Genomic DNA, 16,965 nt, shown 5'->3' with positions numbered 1-16,965 from the left:
TCTTAATGATTTTAAATCAATGTACTCACCACTTTTTTAGCATCTATATTTTGTGACTCACTTGATTTCTGCTTTCCAAGGTTTTTTGTGTAACTATGAACTTCTGAATTAAAACATTCAGCCCCATAAAATGCACTGCTCCAACCAGGACTACAGCCATTAAAGTCAGGTAGATTGGGAGACACAAGGTAGCTGTTTCCAGGTATCTTTATCGTGGCCTCTTGCTCTGGCTCTGTATTTTCTTCTGCCAAGCCTGGACTGATACAACTGTTGCTCTGTAAACATTGCTCCCCTTTCTCTAGAGGGACAGTATTTTGCAGCTTCAGTTCCTCTTTGAAGTCATCCAAAGGTGACTCATCAAAATCCATTTCAGCTAATGGTGCATTTCTCATAGGCTCAGCCTTCACATCAAAGGTTTCTTCCCCTTTTCCTGAAGGGGTGTATGGAGGGGAAAGAAAGAATGGTCATGTGCTGCAACTCAGGCTTTGTTGAATTTAAAACACTACACAAATGAAACACAGTTACAAGACTATCTGTGAACTCTAACATTGGTGGTTAGATACTTATTTTGACTCCCTGCTTCCCTTTTCTCAACTACACATTGCATAATGGTAAAAGTATTTCAGAACTATCATGCAATAGTTACACAATAAATTTCTGAAAATTACAAGATATTTTCTGGACATACAGAACAAACATTTAAACAAAGCATAGTACAAAAGCTTTAACAAAAAAGGTAAGTAAATCAGACTTGTGCACACATTAGTAAAAAACTTAGCTCTTAAGTTTTTTTTCCCCATCCATAAGTTTTGAAGCTTTTATTCCATACATACAGGGCAAGAATACTTGATAAGCCAAAGGGGACATAGATGTTAAAGCTTTCCACTCCAACAGGACTCACTCCCTTGAGCTACAATGGGACTTCTTTGCATTTATAGCAGCTACAACCAACCTTAAGGGACTGAGGCAATAGTCAAAGGTTGGTGGGATGCTGACAGAAGCTTTTACGCCTGCCAGAAGTGTCTCTTTTCATTGAGCAACACTCCAGGGCTTATATATGTCACCTTGGAGTCAAATGGTCCTAAAGTGCTAGTTCAAAGAAATCACATACCCCATGGGAAGGTCTGGCTCTACATCTGCAGTCATTCCAAGCCAAAATGGAAAACTGTAACATAATGACAGCAGCCAAGTGCAAACTTAAAAATTTATGTTTTGCCACAGAAGTTAACAGTGTAGGGGTATGAAGCATTTTGTAATGAACACATGGTTTAATTGTGCTCAAAAGAGAGAAGTAACCAAGTTTAAATGCTGGAACTTGGCTGAACCATTTTGGAGGGTAGGGGGAGGGGAGAAGAAAAAAGAGAGACAGATACTATAGCAACCAAATATAAGCTGCCTGTGAATATACGAAGCTTAGAAAGGGTAATGGTTTTATTATAATGGGAATTAGCAGACTCAGCTCAGATTTGAGTTGAGGTACTGAAAGAGGGAGCATTTTGTAAATCTTCAGTTACAAAGTATGACAAACCCACAACAAAGTAGTCCAAATAACAATCACTAATATAATCTCACTGACTGCCCTGAAATAGTGTCCTGTAACCAAGTTTGTGATCAAAAGGCAAAACTATCTCAACAAATCATTTGTCCCACTGTTCATTTTGCTATCCACCTTTAAAAAGGCATTTCAGTGAACAGAATATGGAGGCAGTTAAATTTGTAGGAGAGATGAAGACTATCCTATTTTAACTGTTAGTGAAATCCTTTCAATCAATAGTTAAAAATGCCCATTTAAAATTTAAGAGCAATCAAATTCTAGATTTCTGTACAGTTTCCTTCCTCAGCATTTGTAAACAATTTTTATTGACAACATACTTTAAAAAACAATTTTAATACATATTTATTTTTACTGCCTAGTTTTGTTTTAATTCAGATAAGTGAACAAAGAAGAACCAGATCTGTTTGTACAGTCATTCTTCAATCAATCTTCAACTTTTTCAGTAACATCTAGGGAAGAATTTTCTTAAGCTCTCTTCTCTGCCTAGCTAAGCTTGCTATGTTGCGTGGAGCTGTCTTAGCATGACTGTCCCTCTTCCCCCTCTCTACTTTAGAAGAGTACCACCAGAACATCTATTGGATGAACACAAGAAAATCACAGGTAGCAGTTAGGAATTTGGGAGTTTTGCAACAGACAAATCTGTGAAAATAAAAGTAAACGAAACAGGCATCCTACTCAATGACATTTGGTTGTATGCAAGCTTCATATAAAAGACAACAGGTCCCCAGGTAATTTAAAATGTTCAGATTCACTGATAATGTTCCTCAGTGCTAAGGTGAGTGTTTTCCTGAATACACAAAGTTCTGATCTCTCAACACTTATGACATTGAAGATCCCTAGCAAACACAGATCTAGAAACATGAAGTTCCTTCTCACCCTCTGTCTGTTCGCTGCTTGGTAAAGAGCTATCAGATTTCTTCAGATCTTGTAATACATGGCCAGTCTTTGAATCATCTGCCTTAGTTAGGCTGAAAATACAAGATTGGGAAAAGTTAGTATTTCCCAGAATCACAGAAAACATCCAGTTGGAAGATACCTCAAAGACATCTAGTCCAACCTTTGACCCAGCACTAAAGGGTCAATATTTAAACCATGTCCATAAGTGTCAGGTCCACACACTGCTTAAACACCTTGAGGGACAGTGACTCCACCACTGCCCTGGGCAGACCACTCCAATGTTTGATAACTCTCTCTATGAACAAGTATTTCCTAACAACCAGCCTGAACCTCCCCTAGTGAAGGTTGAAACTGTTTCCTCTAGTCCTGTCACTTGCCATCAAGGAGAAGCTGGCCCCCTTCTTGCTCCAAGGTCCTGTCAGCTAGTTGTAGAGAGCAATGAGGTCTCCCCTCAGCCTCCTCTTCTCCAGACTGAACAACCCCAGCTCCCTCAGATGCTCCTCATAGGCCCTGTGCTCCAGGCCCTTCTTACAAACTACCATGTATATGAAAGGTGCCATAGCATTTATGTACCTCCTGAAGTGTGTATATTCAAATTCATTTGTTATTTTACAAGGAAAAAAACCCCAAAGTTCAAATGGACTTTAAAGCACTAAACCACAGAGATTGTCCTTCACAGTATTTGTCAAACTTCTAACAGAGGTATCATAACACATATAAAAAGAAGGCATAACTCCAGGCATAATTTAGCAGTGCAAATTGCTGTAATGGGCAACCTTGGGGTAATTCATCCCTAAGTCATGACCCTAAGTCATCCTTCATGTTCAAAGAGGGTAACAGCTTAAAAATGCTATATTCTTTGTTTAAAGAATCTTAAGTGAGCAGTGTCCCAGAGGTATTTTGAGGCAGTGTTTGTATGTCATCCAAAATCCAGATCTGTGTTTTCATACTGGGTAATAAACAACGACTTCTTTTTCACTCCCACTTTCAAAACCTACTTTGTAACCGAAGTTCATACAGAGAGGATGGCCTCTTCATATACATCAGCAATCCAGCTGCAGCACCTCAAGTTTGTACTACCATAAAATTCAGCTCTGGAGAATTAAAAGACTAATCTCCAACCAATTTTACATGGCTACTTAAAAATTTCAGCCCAAATAGGCCACCCAGCATGTCAGAGTGATATCTACAGGTTGCAGTCTGTTCTCTCTGAAACTTGCTGTAAGGATTATACATCTTTTAAACCTGAAGTTTTTCCACACTGTGTCTACCAAGGTTTTTTTGTCAAAACTTCCACTTCGGAGGTCCAGATCACAACAGACAAAACCCCCATATATAACTTCCACATTCAAATTGATTACTGTTTACATAACCTTCAGTAAGTAGCTTTTGTAAGTATAATACATTTGGAGGCTGCAATACAATTAAAAATATTTTTTATTATTTTTATTTAGGTGTCATTAAGGATGAAATAGCAAAAATGAGAAATTAACCTGATGTTTTCTTACCAGGCTACTTCCAACCAGTTAAGTAAAACTTCTAGCAATGCTATATTAATTGCCTTGCTCTTAAGTGCGAACAGAAGTAAAGGATATATCAGAAGTTAATTCAAATAGAATAAGCAAACTGAATAGTAAGAATAATATATTTAACTTCTGACTAAACAGTCTCTAACAAGACTATGAAGATTTCCATTAATGGTCAAAACCAATATTGACAGAATTAAGTTTCCATTATCCAGCTATCCTAAAATGAGGTAACAGACAAGCTTAATAGAAAATGCTTTCTGCTAAGCCTACTTGCTATAAGAAAAGCCATGAAGAATCTAATACACTGGGAAATTAATAGTTGGCAAGAAATGAGTAAGGATACCTGAAGAGAAGCAGCATACCCTTTCCTGCTTCTAGGAAGTGGGGAAAAAAAAGCATTACTATAACAAGGAGAAAGTTGAAAAATACCTACCATAAATGTGAAGGTCGTTCTCCATTTACTACCTGATAGAGATTCTCCAGTAATTTTTCATCCCAGTAGAGGTCACAAAATTTCTCACAAATTGTATCAGAGAACACACCAAACTTGACTTCCTTTAAGTTTAAAATGAAGTTACCTTGTTTGAAAAAAGACACAAACAAAAGAAAGAGAAAACAAGTAGTAACAATATTCTTACACATAAGCAGTAATAATGTACAGAAGAAAAGGTACATACCCATATCAAACACTTCAGCTCCATTCTCCAGATAGCCATCAAATGCAAACTCCTCTTGTATGAGATGAATCACTTCTTGTAGTAAAGCATCACTTGTTATGTTCTGCTGGGGGACGACTTCAACATCAAAGAGATGAGAATTGTCTTGATTCACTGAGGTACGTGATGTGTGCTCTTGTTCAGTGAAAACACTGTCTATACTAGCAGCATACTCAATGTCTTGGCAGTTGGTTTGAATACCTGGGTTCCTTTTATCAGACTTGTTCTGTGTATTAACAGTCTCACAGCTTTGCATTTGGCTAAAGGAGCTATCATTATCTGTTTGTGCACTCATTTTATAGTTCGTGACGGTACTTGAAAGTAGCACCGGCAAGCGATGACAGCAATCGTAAGCAATTCTGGAACGAAGAGGTTTGTTTGGTATTTGCTCTGATACAGCTAAATGTACTGGTACAAATGTCAAAACTCTTTTCTCTGAGTCCTGTTTGAGAATGATGTTATTTATATGAAGGAAATTAGGAGATGTAGGACAAGCTAAGGAGCTGGATGGAGCTTCAGACCATGTGCTCTTTCCCTGTAGAGTATGTAAGGAGTCTGATGGTGACGGTAATGTAACTACAGAAGTAAATGCATCGTCTGGCTTTTGGTCTTCCGAACATCTCTGGAATGAGTGCCTTGGAACCTGTAAATCATGCTCAGGTATTTCAGGTGCAGTTTCAACAACATACATGTTCTCAGTACCATAGCTTTTAGAGTCTTCTATATATCCCGATTTGTTGTAGTCCACATGTTTTTCTTTCCCTGTTTCTTTCTTGAGTTGCTCAGAAGCTGGTGTATGGCCCCCTCTGAAATAGAATAAAGGCAAAAAAACCACAATTGAGGATAATTCCAGTAGATTTAACAACAAATTTTCAAGTTTAACTTATTTTGCCTCAGGATATACTAACTTTGTTATATTAGCGTTTTGTTGCAGAATAATAGGCTTAAAGTGAGTTGCAGGAGAGGTAAATGCAACAGGTAATGTAGTTTTCTCACAATTTAGGGAAATCTGGCATGGTACCGGTCCTTTAACTGCTACAAGTTTACTTTCACTGGTAATAGGCACAAATCCTAAAAACAAGAACAAAGGTAGAAAGATGAACAATCTGTAAAATATGAATAGAAGGTAAATTACAATTAATTTAGGCAGAAAAAAAATAGAATTGCATATAAGATTAAGAAAATCATACATAGAGAAGTGATCTAGAGAATACTGAAAAACAGTAAACATGCCAGAATCTCACTGCTTACCTAGACTTGACTCTGAAGGGTTTGCTTCGTGGCTTTCATTTTTAAATTCAAAAGCAACATGATCTTGGGATGAGATTACTTTTTCTTTAACAGCCTACCAATAAAAATTGAAGTCCAAACTGAATTTATTAGCTGTATGCGTAATAAATATACTTGAAACAAATGGAATACAACAATTACATATTAATGTCTTCTGTTCTCATAGAAGAGGTGCATGAGTGAAAGAGTTGGGGCTGTTCAGTCTGGAGAAGAGAAGGCTCTCAGGTGACCTTATTGTGGCCTTCCAGTATCTGAAGGGGGCCTACAAGAAGGCTGGGGAGGGACTTCTTAGGATATCAGGTAGTGATAGGACTAGGGGGAATGGAATGAAGCTGGAGGTGGGGAGATTCAGACTGGACATGAGGAAGAAGTTCTTCACTGGGAGAGTGGTGAAGCCCTGGAATGGGTTGTCCAGGGAGATGGTTGAGGCCCCATCCCTGGAGGTGTTTAAGACCAGGCTGGATGAGGTTCTGGCCAGCCTGATCTAGTGTGAGGTGTCCCTGCCCATGGCAAGGGGGTTGGAACTAGATGATCCTTGTGGTCCCTTCCAACCCTGACTGATTCCATGATTCTATGAAAGAGCAATTATGAAATTAGGTCACTGCTTCTTCACCCATACAGATTGTGGAAGCAGGGCACTCTGTGGAGTGACCACTCCAACAGTAAAAACCAGAAAAAAACAATACTGGAAAGCTACTTGAAAATAAATACAAAAGGAGAACAAATCTAACTATAGTTGCGAGGGTCAAACATTAACTGAATACAATTTACAATACTAATTGGAAAAAAATGTAGAGCATTAAAAAAGTGGCACTCTTACCTTAAAGACAGATTTATTCAACAATGACAAAATATTTTTACTGTTTATACCTTGTTCAAGTAAATAACCATTGCATGTCTGGAAAAAAAAAAAATTCAATTAGGTGGGGTATTCTTGGACAAGGACAAAGTCAAGATAAACAGGCAATTAGAAGTAATCTAAGTTTAGAAAGTCTTATGAACCTATTCCAAGTACCTTATTGACAAATTTGATGTAATTTAAAAACACATCCATTTGTGTCCCTAGAGAGGTAACTTTAAAAGCAAATCCCAAAGTGACTGGTTATGGTTTAATTAGGTATCAGTCTATTACCAAAAAGAAAGTAATATTTTGATGTTCAAATCACTGCAATGAGACTTTAGACACAACAGGATTTCACATAAAATTGCTTAAATCTAGCAACCTTAATTGCATCAACTAGAGAAGGTCTTTCTTCAGGGTTTTTTTTTGCCATATCCAGAAGAAGTTTTTTCAGCTTTCTTGGCAATGCTAGTTTGTGACTCGGTGGAACACTGTATTTTGCAGCCATCCACAGAACTGCAGCAACACCATAAATGCACACCTATTGGTGTAATGTAAGAGACAGAAAAGATGTTAACAAACAAACAAACAAAAAATCCCCAAACAAACAACAAACCCCTTCCACTTCAAAAGCAATTCCAGCAAATTATCCAAAAACTCCCCTCATTCCTCACTAAAAGGAAAAAAAAAAAGAGAAGAGAGTCTCTGAAGCACAAAACATATTTAGCTTTTGAAAATGCTGATGAAAATCTCAATCCATTTCAAAAACTAGCTGTTTTACATGCAGGGCCAATAATAGTAGCTAATTTTCTACTGTTGGAGCAACAGACATAATTTGTCTTAGCATTTGTCTAGGAAAATTATTCAGGGGGAAAAAAAGTGGTTTTAAGAACCATTTTGAAGAATTTCTCTCTCATAAAAACTCAGATGGCTGCAAGCCTTAAGAGTTCTACCATAAAACCTGGCCAGCTGCAATTTACTTAAAAAAGGTCACAATAATTTAGCAAATGCATGGCACACAATAACTACAAGCCAGTTGGGATGAGTCATACTTTACAGAGAAAAATCACACCTATTAGAAGAACGAGGCATTGTGTATTTATTTTAGCAGATACTGTGCTACCTGTAGCTAGACCAATTGAAGCTGCCATGATGAGTGACCTTGAAAAGTACTTGATCTTCACAAGCTGTCTTACTTCAGAATTACAATTTTCAGACAGAGCCAGACTCGATATTTAGCTTACGTATGTTAACATGTACTACAAAGGCAATTTTGACAAAGTTATAGCATCATGCTTCTTCATGCTGCTTCTGAAAGATATTAAAAAAAGCTCAAAGGACAGAAACCTAAGCACAGTACTAAATAATGTGGTCGTATAAACCAGTGTTTTCTAGCAGCCCTTTGAGCAAAATAAACAGTAATGAACACAGTATAACAAGGAAGTCTTTACTATAAAGAAACCGACCTGTGAAGCACTTGAACTGTTGAACAAAAGCTGCTAGTAGGTACAAAAATGTTTGAAATCAGAGAAAGCAGCTCCACTAAAAAGTTTTCTTCCTTCTTAGACACAGGATTCTATGAGTTGAATGGGATCACAATTTTAAGCTAAGTATCTTTACTTAGGAAAAATCTGCCATCCAATCCAGTATCTCCTTCAAAACAGTTTCTTTTACTGATGTTATTGTGACTGACACCATATAGTCTTGATTTTCCCATCATAAATCTAACCCAGTGATTATAACAACTAGCAAGTTATACAAATATCAGAAAAACAAAACAAAACCCAAACAAAACCAAACCAGGTCAGCTTATTCTATATATAGTATGCAAAACCAACAATCAAACAAACCCACCCAAACAAGAATCCCCCCCAGCCCCAAATCAAAACAAAACCCCAAACAAGAACAAAACAAAGAAACAAACAAACAAAACCCCACAGAAAAATAGATTACTACTTATTTTCTAAAGAAAAACCACAAAGCATAAAGAGTTTAGGATTAACAACTTCTAGAGTCTGGTAAAACTACTCTGTTGTATTCTAGCATTAGTTTAAGCTTCAGTTTAAGTTACAGATAATTTACAGAAGGAAAACCTCTGTCTTCAGTAGATTTTTCATGATTCTTTTTTCTCTGATTCATGACTACTGTGACTAATTTGAAATAACTCATGAGGCACAAGGTATATAATAGCAAACCTTTTTTCTTGTTATGTCATGGAAAAGCACCATAAATTGTTTTCCTAACTCTTAGGATGCCTGTGCTACAGTTTGCAATTCAGATGCAGTAGAGGCAAATATTCACCTGCTATTTATAAACATTTTTATCATGCGTGGTCTGGAAGCTCCTTATGGCTTACAACTACAGTGAAAATCTCTATAAAAAACTCTATTGGTAAGAGACACAATTCATAATGTTCCCATAGTGAAAATACGCTGTTAGTGATATTTTCACTCAGTCTTTCCAGTGAGATTAATGTTTGGACTTCAGCCTAGACAGTCAAAAATACTGATCTCAGTGTGACTTCCAGAATACAAAAATATGATTTCAAAGTCCATCTTACTGCTAACACACTGAAAATAATCAAGCTTTAGAGAAAAATACTGAGCAACATTTTTATGGCAGTGACTCTAACAATTTTGGAAGGCAAAATTATTTTTTGGAAGAAACTCATTTTATAGGAGATAAATATATAAAACTCTCACAGATAACCAAGTAGAACTGGGAAAAATGAGAAATATTATCAGAACCCTTTAAGTAGTAGCAGAGGGGTACACCTGTGCTTTGACAAGATATGTAGCAGCCTACATAACCTACCACATTACCTTCTCAGTAACCACATCATCCTCTTCAATTTCAGGAGCTAAATAAAATATATCACAAGATTCTAAATGAGAAAAGAAACCAGAAACAAAAGGTAAGATACTTGCTGTCTTCTCCACTCCCCTCCAAAAGAAATAACAGCAGAGCACATAATGTATTAGTTTACCTTCAGCTTTTGGAGCAGTAAAGAGGATACTTCCATGGCAGTCAATTAACACAGAGTTCAAACATAAGACAACTGCAAAATAAGCCACAAAACCACATGGCATAATAAATATCTGTTCTTGATTGATAAGAATAAAAATAGTTTAAATGATTTAAAAAGTAATTTGCAATGTCAGCAATTACCCCACCAAAAAATGATGTTTTAAATAACACTAATGCTAGAATAGCCACTATCCAATAAAGAGACAGTGAGTGCATAATCACTACAACAAATCCTGGAGAACAAAGACAAAGATGTAAAATAAAATGGGATCAAAATAAATAAAAGGACATTAGAATAGAACAGAACAGAATAGAATAGAACAGAACTAACCAGGTTGGAAAAGACCAAGATCATTGAGTCCAACCTATCACCCAACATCATCTAATCAACTAAACCATGGCACCAAGTGCCTCATCCAGTCTCCTCTTAAACACTTCCAGTGTCTTTTCACAAGGTACTGATCAAAATTAGTCAATTAATCTTAAGCATTTAATCTCTTTTTTTCCTTTCTCCAGCCCCATCAAAACACAGGGTCATTATCTGGAGACAGTAGAGATGTGGTCAGATCCAGAACTCCTCTAGGTGTGATACAATATGGAGTCCAGTTTTGCACAAGTAGCTATAATCACACACATTCTCCCCCTGAAGTGTTACATAGATTGCCATTTACAAGGCCTTGAAATTTTCTGTAGTTAGGGAAGAAATAACTGACTTCTAAAACAGTTTTAAATGATCTGAGGTCTTCAGTAACCCAACAGTAAGGTCATGAAATCATGTTACATAAATTCAATGATGAAAATCCTGTGGTAAAACTGTGTCTATCTGTTTGGTATCTTCAAAGCACACTGCGATCATAACATGTTTCAGTATAAGCAAACTGGTTAGCAATGTAGCCCTGCCTTTGCAGGCTCCCAAATACATTTTTTTTCTTATTAAGAACAGAGTAGTAAGAGAAGAGATTCTTAAGTTAGATGAGATTAAAACATTAATTATTTAATAAAATATTAAAGAGGTCTAAAAGTAAACCAAATGGTTTTTATTAACTAATAAGTTGAAGTTGCTCAAAAGTAAGATTAAAAAAGGTTATAATGCTGCCGCTTTTGTAGTTACCTGTACAAAACACATCTAAAGTCGTTAAATTGTTCACTATGCTTAATGTAAATGAAGGCTTGTCTACTACCCTAACATTTAAGCTGGAACTGTGTCATGATAAACAAAGCTATCCTGAACAGCTCCCCTGACAACACTTTACGCTCACTATCTCTGCCTCTCAAAAGTTAACACCTCCAGCCCTGAATCTGCAACAGCAAACAGGATCTCGGTGATTTCAGAACAACAGAGAATTCTCACCTGATTTCTCTAAAGGCAACATGTAAGCAACATCCTCTGATAAGAGGACAGAAAATAATTGAAGCCTTGATGGAAGGTACAAACAACTTTTGTTGCAGGATTGAGTGAAAGAAATAGATGAGGAGGCTAGTTCTAGGGTGTGTTTTCTTACCCAGATAATTCTTGCTTAGGATAATGATAATAAAAAGAATAAGCAAGGAAGAATTTGGAGAAAAAGGCTAAGTAAATAGATGATAAACAATTCATTTTAGTATAAATATTCCACCTTGTTCCACTTTCAGATATTTAACAGCTACTAATGTTACTCTACCATTAAGACAAAAGGTATTTTAAACATTTTATAGCATATCTGTTTCACCTTTAATAAGTTAGTATTATTCAAAAGAAGCTCTAAGATAACTTTGCATGTACGTGAGCACTGAAGTAGCAACACCGTTGTAAGTCATCCCACAAAGTACAAACACTCTCAGACTGAGAGGAGAATCCTCTGGCAGAAACATTCTAAATCTGAAAACAACATTTAACTTCAAGGCACCTTTATTTGTCAACTATGGAATTTTAAGTAAGGTGCCTTTCATTTAGTGGTTTGTATCCTTATGTTAACTTTTACAGGCTAGTTACTGTTCAGATCACAAATCAGTCTTCAGTATTTTGAATACTTACACATTCTGGGTACATGTAAGTATGATAACAGAGGCCAGCTATGCATATTAAACTAGAATCTGAGCCACGACGTGCAGGCATTCAAAACCCTCCCAAATATTAGGAACTATGCTACAAGGCTGAAACAATCTTTCCGTTGAAAAGTAAATTAAATACTTATTTTAAGGGTAACTTTTGAGGCCATTTGCCTTTTTTAACACTTTTATACCATAAAAAAAAATAGAATAGCTGAAGATGAAAACCAAAAGGATTCAGTAAGCTTTCTTTATCTTACTATCCAATTGTTTATATTTAGTTACAGACTTCAAACTCACCGCTGCCCAAACCCTCAAAAGCAGACTTGTTAAAAAAAATTGAAAAAAAGGAAAGGCAAGGTATTAATGGTGGGAACCTCTGCAAATTTTTTGGTAGCAGTAACATAACAGCTATAATTATTATTAATACAAGTTTAAACCAACATTTAGAATACGTATGGAAATTAAGGTCTTCTCAAGTGACACACACATTCCAATTCTGTCAAAGAACAGTTCCCTGTTCCTCTCTCAGAAGTTGACTTCTGATAATTCTTCTATAAACTGGAGCATAGGAAATGTGGAAGGAGTAATGTCACGATAAGACCCTGGTGGCTTTAAAATGACAAAATCCTGTATTGTAAAAAAATGTGTCAGGAACCGTCTGTCACAAAGAAATCCAGGAAAGAGAGGAAGTTTTATGTTTACATATGGGTAAAACTTTTCTCCTGCTTTCAAGATACAAGTCTCAGTTGCTTTTCTTAAAAGTCACAGGAGTATCTCCATCCCCCAAACATCGGAACACAGTATTTGTTTCACTGCTTGAGGTTATAAAGCTGTTTTTCCCCTGCAAAAGCCATTAAAACTCAGAACAAAGAGAAAAAGCAGAAATTCTTCTGTATATAGAAGAAATTTCCCAACTAAGAAAAAAAATAATATCTAAGTCCCAATTTAAGAGAGTGAAGTTAGAAACAATGCCAATTATTTTTTCTGTACAAGAAGGTCAGAGTCAAGCTATTTTGCACCAATAGGCTAAAAAAACCCCACCATTAATACAGTGAACATAAATAAATGTTTTAAGATAAGACTATTTGAGACTGTAAGATTATTTATTATTTATTGACTATACCTGGATAATCTATGCAAGTCTGCAGAGTACATAAACACTCGTGACATAATGCCCACAGTTCATAGTCTTTCAGGGGTTTACCATACCAGGACAACAGGAATTTTAGAGAGATCCACTGGAAAAGAGCGCGGATGCAGAAAGTTATTAAAAGTTATCATAAACCAAAAAATGTTTACGGATGCAATGAAAAAGTAAACTCTAATATATTGGAGCATTAAGAAAAGGCATTTATTACACTTGCCAGTATTTAACTAACAGTACTTATTGGAAAAGTATTGCACAGTTAGCTACTTGTAGTAGGTGAACCAGCAGTTTCACGATTGTATAACAGAAGTGTAAATCAAAGGAGATTTCAGCAAGTGTTTCAGAAGTGAGCTGTTTGGATACTCTTTCTTACAATATTAAGGAAGGACTCTCTTTAGAAAGTTGAAGATGACAATTACAGGGACATTACTCAGGCTTTAAAAACATAAAAATCCAAACAATCCACCACCAAAAAAAATTCCCACATTCAAATCCTGGTTTACCCTGACAGTTGCACTACAAGTCTTACCTTAGAAGATTTGATCAACATTTCTTGCTCTTCTGCGAAAGATGTTAACAATATAGACAGAATTAATGGCAGGTTTATTTGAAGTCCAAGCACTCTTTTCTGTTTTGAAGCACTGGGTGCTCAATTTGTAGTAACAGCACTTGGTTTTCTGGCTATCAATTTCACTTTCAATATCTGACATAATATCTTAATGTGACAAAAATACCAGTCCATGGAAACTTACTGTTCTTCAAAGAATCCATGTTTCACATGTTGGGCTTTTGTTTTGTGAATATAAGAACCTGACATCAATATTACTTGCAGATTAAACTTCATTAATAGAAGAGCTTATCACTACTAGTGGCTCTTTACATCAGATGGACATTCACCTACCAAAGGAACGTTAAAAAATTGACTGTAGGCAGAGACCTCTGGGTTAGAGCGGACCCATTCAACTCTCAAAAAACAGCACTGGCATGTTTTCTATGCCTATGCTGCCCTACTACAGTAAATGATCTCTGTTAACTTTAGGCCATGTTGGAAAAAGAAACTACAAGAAGAAATTCAAAATCAACTCTGGGAATGAAAAAGCAACCAAACAAAAATATTAAAGCCTCTGAACTGCTCTGTTGTTTTTACAGACACTCTTATATCCCAATCAATGTTTGTAAAAATCTAAACAGACTCAGTCTCTCACACACAACAGTAGCACATCATTACATTTGACAAAACAGTCCCAGCACTGTAATTTACTGCAGTGAAGTGTTCATGATCCTGGCATAAAATACGTTTCGGTGAGGCACTATTTGGATTTTATCATTAACGATGTCATTAAACAGACTACTGCATTAACTTTCATCAAGATCAAGAAACAGAAATAGCTTCCCTGCTATAGATGGGAAGGAGAAAAAAGAACCAGATTAATTTCTGTAGCTGGTATTTTGTTGATAGTTTAATATTTACCAGAAGACCTTCTCAAGGACCATAATATTTTGGGCTCCTATTGTTTAAATATTCCTTGAAGCTGAACCAGATAAGAACATGTACCACCAAACACACCTTTTGCATGAAAAGGTTATGTTCTGCCTATCTCTGACACACTCAAAAATTAATTGGCTGCTTTTATTCTCCTATTCTCCATTGTGGCAAAAATCAGTGACTCCAGCACAAACAGATTTGAAGACAGGCTTCATTCTCAAATTTTGTTATCACAGCATCCTGATGCCCAAAATTCCTTTGTCAATGTGTTCCTTTGTTGTACCTAGAAAAGTAAACCCTTGAACTGTCTGGTACACAATAATTACACAGCAGGAAGGAAAAAGATAGATAGTCGAAAAAATTAATTAGTCTACAGAGAACATTCAAGACACAGCTTCATACTGTTAAGTGATTACTATCCCTGATCAGTGCTACACTGCCCCCTCCACAGCATCCTGGTTGTCAGGTGCTCTAAACATCTTTGCTCACAGACGCTTTGCAATGAAAGAAGCAGACAAATCTTCAAATTCTCTCTGCACAGTTGACACACGTGGAGAGGAATCAAAGGAGAAATTCCACAGATGGGACAGAATATTAAGAAGGTTTTGGGATATCTTGAAATAAGTAGACACTACTGCCACGTATATCTCTCTGTAAGAGAATCCCCTTCTCTTGAAGCTTATGTCCCTAGAGGCTCTAAAAGCTGCAGCACAGAAAGATGAACCTCCTTTATTGTCTATACAAACCACCTTTCACTTCTGTAGAAGGTTATGAATGGCTAGCAAGAAAAGAAGAATTTCTCAATAAATTGGAGACTGAAGTTGGTTATATAGCAGAAACCTGAAAGGCATTTCTCATCACATTTGGGAAGAGCTCAGACTCTTGAGAAGAAGAAAGAAATGACAGAAAGAAATTTAAGCACAGGAGGAAAGTAAGAATAAGCCCCAAGAATAGCAGCAAAAGGTTACAGTAAGAAAGAAGAAAGTGACAGTAACAGATTACAAAATAGAGGATGAAAAGGCACCAGAAATAAATTCTGTTCCAGAGGAAAAAAGATGTAGGAAAAAAGCAAACTTTAGAAGAAATGAGAATCACTGCCATCTACAGGACGATCAAATTAACCTTAGTCAGGAATTGTTTATCTTAGCAATACACATTATTACATTTTAATCAATGTAATTAATTTACATTATTTAAATGTATACCTTCACTGCCTCTAGCAACTATCCTAAAGAAAGATTATATTGAAATTGTTAGCTAGTACTCATATGCTATTTCTCCTCCTGTGACACCAATAACCTAACTGCACTCCTACTGTCTCTTACTGTGTAATTCAAGTCTTTCCCACTCTGATCAAAAGATTAATTTTATTCCTGAAACAAATACCTGAGGTTCATTCTCCTAGTGTACTATTGATTCAAAAGTTTGCCCTCCTATAGCATAAAGGGAGAACTGTGGAAGACTTCATCTGAAGACAAGAGTTCAGACCTGCTGGAAAATGTGTCCTTCTAACATCTTGTGAAAGTTATTTGATGTAGTTAAGGTACATGGTAAGACATGTTTCATCACACATTTACACCTGTGATGAAAATAACATGCTGTCTGGTTAAAATAGTTTTCAAAGGAAAAATAATACACTTCTCATTCTCAGGTTCTAAGGCAATTTTTATTTAAGCCTCAAACCTTACATAAAGGTATGTAATGCAATGCACATTGACATTCCACTGTAAGTTTTGATAAACTTAAAACTCTTATGTAGGCATCAGGTTGAGTTGTTTTGTTCTGATTTTTAACACGCAAGTCTCTAATTCATGGCTATTACCATTTTCTACAACTTCAAAAATCCCCACTCAATGATTGAGAAAAAAATAAATCTGAAGTGCTGAAAAAGGGGATTAATTTTTTCTAGTCAAACTGCTTCTAGCACACATTGCTTCTTAACTACCTGTGTATCCTAGCAAAGCAAGATCAAGACATCTGTAGAGCCTCTGTAAGATGTCAAAAGTCCACTTCATGTAAAGGAATTAATATTAATACTGATTAAAAAATACCAATATATTATCACCAGTGAAACTGCACCACAGAGCAAATGAAATTATAATTCAGTGCCTCTTCCTGGAATTTCTTTCTTTCATTTTCCAAACCAGACCTTTTCATAACTGAAATAACTCAGTTTGTAAAATAAGAAAATGTTTTTTTTCACGGCACAGAAATTTTAACAAAGTATGAAAAAGCCACGACTGATTATTGCCTATAGCTATATACTGGTGACATTTTGATTTATGCCAAAAAGACTGCATTTTAAATCTCACTTGTTGAAAAAAAGAAAGTGATGTTTTTCATTTAGTGCTGCAAAGACCTTTTATTTCAATTGTTGGCACCAGAATTGCAAACCCAAACTTTCAGCAAAGCAAATGTGCTGCATTTTATGAACATTATGCTGGCA

At 36.1% G+C, this 16,965-nt stretch overlaps 1 protein-coding gene across 3 annotated transcripts in view; it reads right to left on the bottom strand.

The window, feature by feature from the left end:
• The window catches only part of KNDC1 (kinase non-catalytic C-lobe domain containing 1), a 56,963-nt gene that overhangs the window by 12,522 nt on the left and 27,476 nt on the right, over positions 1-16,965 (bottom strand). For all 3 annotated transcript variants that reach the window (XM_009908090.2, XM_054163400.1, XM_054163401.1), the window contains exons 7-17: positions 13,010-13,124; positions 9,815-9,886; positions 9,651-9,712; positions 7,211-7,369; positions 6,808-6,885; positions 5,949-6,042; positions 5,606-5,768; positions 4,659-5,503; positions 4,415-4,559; positions 2,432-2,523; positions 30-430 (exon numbers count right to left, since the gene is read on the bottom strand). In XM_009908090.2, coding sequence (XP_009906392.2) covers positions 30-430; positions 2,432-2,523; positions 4,415-4,559; positions 4,659-5,503; positions 5,606-5,768; positions 5,949-6,042; positions 6,808-6,885; positions 7,211-7,369; positions 9,651-9,712; positions 9,815-9,886; positions 13,010-13,124 — 2,226 coding nt within the window. The remainder of the gene's footprint in view (positions 1-29; positions 431-2,431; positions 2,524-4,414; positions 4,560-4,658; positions 5,504-5,605; positions 5,769-5,948; positions 6,043-6,807; positions 6,886-7,210; positions 7,370-9,650; positions 9,713-9,814; positions 9,887-13,009; positions 13,125-16,965) is intronic.

Source organism: Dryobates pubescens, chromosome 8 (assembly GCF_014839835.1).
Source record: "Dryobates pubescens isolate bDryPub1 chromosome 8, bDryPub1.pri, whole genome shotgun sequence".
Classification (NCBI taxonomy): Eukaryota; Metazoa; Chordata; class Aves; order Piciformes; family Picidae; genus Dryobates; species Dryobates pubescens.
The sequence above is the reverse complement of the archived record's forward strand: the minus strand, read 5'-3'. Positions and strand labels throughout refer to the sequence as shown.